At 33.9% G+C, this 4,733-nt stretch overlaps 1 protein-coding gene across 1 annotated transcript; it reads right to left on the bottom strand.

Moving 5' to 3' along the window:
• Window positions 1-1,877: 1,877 nt before the first annotated feature.
• Window positions 1,878-4,711, bottom strand: LOC119581136 (dual serine/threonine and tyrosine protein kinase-like; the record flags this gene model as incomplete). Its single annotated transcript, XM_037929481.1, is given in 4 exon segments — window positions 1,878-3,616; window positions 3,891-4,142; window positions 4,326-4,575; window positions 4,687-4,711. Coding segments are annotated over 4 exon segments (589 nt in total), but the record flags the coding sequence as incomplete, so codon positions are not given.
• Window positions 4,712-4,733: the final 22 nt, after the last annotated feature.

Raw genomic sequence — 4,733 nt, 5'->3', positions numbered from 1 at the left:
AAGAATACCTTTTTTACTGCCATTTTCATTGTTAATACCATTTTAATAAAAAATAATGTCGATAATAAAAAGAAGAGTTAGAACTAAAAACATTTCTTCCACAAATTAAAGGAATGGGGTAAACACCAAAGGTCAGGTAAGCCTAGTAAATGACTCCTTGATGACTCAGCACTAGTATAAAACCATCCATATGAAAAGAGAATTGACAAAACAAATTATAGTGGGTAAGGGTGTACGCATGACACCAATGAGTTAATATGGAATATTTAACTCTTTCCTTCCTCTTCACTATGCTGTATAGCTGAACTCTTCCTACACATGTAGTTCAGTTTAAGCTGAAGTGTGTCAGTTCAAAAAAATACACATTTATGAAGTATAATTGCACAATACAAACACCTGTTATGTAGTATGAAATAAATATGAAGCAATGCTCATGATCAACTAAATTATATATACACATATACATACATATTATTTCCCCCCAGTAGCTAGTTGATGCTCCTGGACAGGAATTTTTTTTCAGATATTCAACATGTTTATTCTTTCCTCCCCTTTTCCCACTTTCCAAATTACATTTCCAAAACTGTTTTCTGTTTATCCTTTTCCTTTGTTTTTTTTCATTACCTCTTATATCAAACAAAATCACTCTTAATAAGAGCAAAGTGTAAAATTTCTCTCTAAATAATTATATTGTTATTTGTTAAATGAAATATCCTTTCTATTGAAAAGGTTGTTTCTACCTAATTCATTTCATGATCTTTTTAACTAAATCTATCATTGCAGATTATTCATATCCAGCTTAATGAGCAATCAGCATACATACATTTAAACTTATGCTGCAACGTACAAAACTTTTGAGGACATGTGGCCAAAAAAGAAACTTTAAGGGTGAGTGGTTCAAGAATTTTTCTTCTTTACATTTAAAAACACAGACAGTCAAAGAACATATTTCTTGTCAACAATAATAAATCTGAATCTTCATATAACTCTGAAAAAAAGAAAGGAAAAATACATACTCCATTAAAAATAAAACAAGATAATGAACACTCCAGACATAAGACATGAAACTCACTTCTTCATACTTTGTTACGTACTGAAGATGTAAACATTTCATCTTCTAATTGGTCCTTGTCTTTTTCAATAAATACGGTTTTTCTCTCCCAGCTTGGAAGCTTTCAACATGTAACTCTATCTGGGACTATATCCTATCCAACCAATTTTTTCTTTCATAATCATTTGTACAATGTAAATATTATCTTAACTGAGATCTTCTGATGCTGAACATGGAAATCTATTTCAGTGGCAAAAAGCATGGAATGAAGAAACTCATGACCTTGTTCTTCGACAAGAAAAAGATACACATTCAAAACTACTCCTATATAAAGCAAAATCACTAGTGTTATATCATAACTTTTCATTATCTATAGTACAGTTTTTATCCAACATTCAAGTAAAAAAGTAAATGTATCTCATCTGAATTCTAAATGCAATCTGGCACTAGAGGTCATACTACATTAGTACAAAAACTCACCAAACATTTAGTTAGTGAGACTTTCTAACTTTCTTTTATACCATGAATGAACATTTCATAACTTAATCTTATAAATATATTTCAGATTGTCCTATAATAATATGATATTTTTTTCATGATGTAAATCTTAAGATCAAAATAGATCACACAAAACAGACAAAAACATACATGAACTCTCTACTTCTCCTCCTCCTCCTCCTCTTACTATCTCTCTCTCTCTTCTTCTTTCTTTCTTTCTTTCTTTCTTCTTTCTTTCTCTCTCTCTCTCTCTCTCTCTCTCTCTCTCTCTCTCTCTCTCTCTCTCTCTCTCTCTCTCTCTCTCACACACACACACACACACACACACACACACACACACACACACACACACACACACACACACACACACACACACACACACACACTTTAAACCTAGTTTGTATGTAAAATGCTTAAATACAAATTATAATCCTTAAACAGATAAATAGAACTGATGGATGGAATAACAAATGGATGGAAACATAAATAGACTTCTAGGCATAGAGTACCCATAATGACCAACTGCATGAAAGCATTTTACACATAAACTTGATCTTTTATTGTTGAACTGGTAACACAGTTCGTAAAAAATTGGTTTACAGCTTAAGCCATGCGATCGTGTAGATTCTGACATGGTTCTATAAAATTAGACACACAAATGAGAAAATGAGGAAAAATATAAACATATTCATGCATCTCTATATAAACAAGCTTATTTCTTGTTTTGAGTTAACCTCTTTTAAAAATAAACATACTACTGATAAATAACACTTCCCTCCCTTTAACTTTCATTCACCTTAAATATTCATATCTGTGAATTCTCACCTGTAGAAGAGAATCTTAAAAAATATGCATGGAAAAAGACCTAAACACTGACAGTGCTGTCATACAAATCACAAATTATGATATAAACTTAAACAGTTTTAATATTTTCTCTCTCTAGCTTTTATGATAACATATTCATATTTCTGGTTGTGGCTTCCCCTTTGCTAAGCTGATGTTTCTCTTTTCTTGACACTGAGAAGCTTTTCTTGAAAAAAGAGAAGGAAGAGGAAAGAAAGCAACTATAGAGATGAAGACAGATGATAGAGAAAGGATGCTGTTTTTAGTATATTGTTCTATCTAGTACCATGTGTTTTGCACATTCAAATATAATTCCTATTTACAATATAATACTTTGGACAAATAGTTATTGTATATCCAAATTCCCTGTCCCTTGTGGGTAAGTCAAAGATGATAGGCATTCACAGACAGGATTATTGTTGCCCTTAAAAGGGGGGGGGGATTACAAAATGAAAATACCCTTCATACATGGTAAAATAGTAGAACTGTGCATTCATAGCTATGTCATTTTAAAGTCACCCTTTATTTCAAGCTGCAAGATGTTTAGTGATGTATTCCCATTCAAAAGTTCATTTGCTATTAGCTGTTAAAATTACATGATTTTCAATGCCTATGTAGTATGAATAAAAACAAACATTTTCAACATAATCATACACATATGACCCCAAAAGCAAGCAAAAAAACAACAACAACAACAAAAAAACATAAGCAAATTTATCAATGTCTCATCTTTCATGATGATCTATGCTCTGCAGAACTTCAACACTGTGACATGATTTATACAATCAGTTCAGTCTAAAGGCACACACTCAGTTAGGAAAAAGCTTTTCTGGCTATTATTTTTACGAAAGGCACCCACGGCTTTAAAAGTTTACTGAGATACAGGATGCAGACACCCTGTAATGCAGTTTCTGTAATTACTCTATAAATAAGTACAGGAGATACCACTAAATATATATATATTTTTTAGGACATGTTTAGTTAAATATGGTGGAAGCTCCATTTTCAATTTCAAAAAGGAATATTGATAACAATGATAGTTGCACATATTCTGCCTTTCCACTTGACCTTATTATTACCTAAGCTGCTGATCAATGCAACATCCAAAGCCTTATCTGAAGCACTAATTTATCTGTCACTACACCCAAGACACTACTCACCGTCACAGCGTACTACTGAGGGTGTACATCCCTATACAGCCCAATTGTGTTTCATCTTCCCATGCTGTAGAATAGTTACTTGATTAGTAAAAAAGTTCAACATCCTGGCACTTCCTTTTTCTATCATCCTTCCTAATAATTTTTGGGCATCTATGTTACTGATCCTGTTTAAATATCTTCACACTTCCACTATCATAATTTAAAGGCACACATGCTTTACAATCACATGGTATACAGAGAATAAAAGACAATTTTTACAAATACCTGCAATCTTTACAAATACACTTGAGACCCTTTTCAAATCACCCTCATAAGGGGTGAGTTTGGACTACACTAACCTATGAAGCCACACTGCTCAGTCGTCACAGCATCTATGGCTGAGTCAACTTTACTATCGTCCTCATTAAGTTGATCGTCATGCCATTGTTCTTTGTATTCCAGTTGTTTCTTTGCATAACACTCCATTATACGCATTAACCGGGGCTCCACATCACCAAGCAGCGGCCTTTTGGCAGGGTCCCCAGCCCAGCATTCTTGCATTAGCTCCCAGCATTCATTGTCAAACTGCGCTAGTCTTTCTGGCCGAGCACCTGAAACAAAACAGGATATGGTAGTAGCTGAATGCTATTTAAATGTTTTTAATGCATGAATATTTCTAAACACCCACTAATTTCTGTATGCAACACTGATAACCTACTAGATATGCTTATCACAAATCATACAAAAATTTACTCTATTATGTATCCAAGGAAATACTCAAAGAATCCATCTACCTTTCTTAACACAGGTCCAAAGCTGATCTTTCGACTGGCATTGCTCAAAGATGAGAGGTAACCTCACGTGGCCAGCACAGATGTACCAGTAGAGTATGCCAAAGGCATACACATCAACACTATTGTCATAGTGGCCAGTGAAAAGCTCTGGGGCCATGTGGATGGGAGTACCAACAATACTGCCTGACATCATGGCCTCTGGCTTGCAGAAACCAAGATCGGTCAGCTTAGCTCGATTGCTTCTGTCCAACTGCAAACAAAATTTTTTTTTTTCAAGTTTGTGGAGAAACAATCACATAGCGTAATGATATAATTGCACTTTGATCTACTTACTTGCAGCAACAGAGATGGAAATACTTACCAATACATTCTTTAGTTTTATGTCTCTGTGCCAGCCTTTTAGTTTTA

The sequence above is a fragment of the Penaeus monodon genome, chromosome 14, assembly GCF_015228065.2.
Source record: "Penaeus monodon isolate SGIC_2016 chromosome 14, NSTDA_Pmon_1, whole genome shotgun sequence".
Classification (NCBI taxonomy): Eukaryota; Metazoa; Arthropoda; class Malacostraca; order Decapoda; family Penaeidae; genus Penaeus; species Penaeus monodon.
This window is presented reverse-complemented; position numbering and strand designations above follow the sequence as displayed.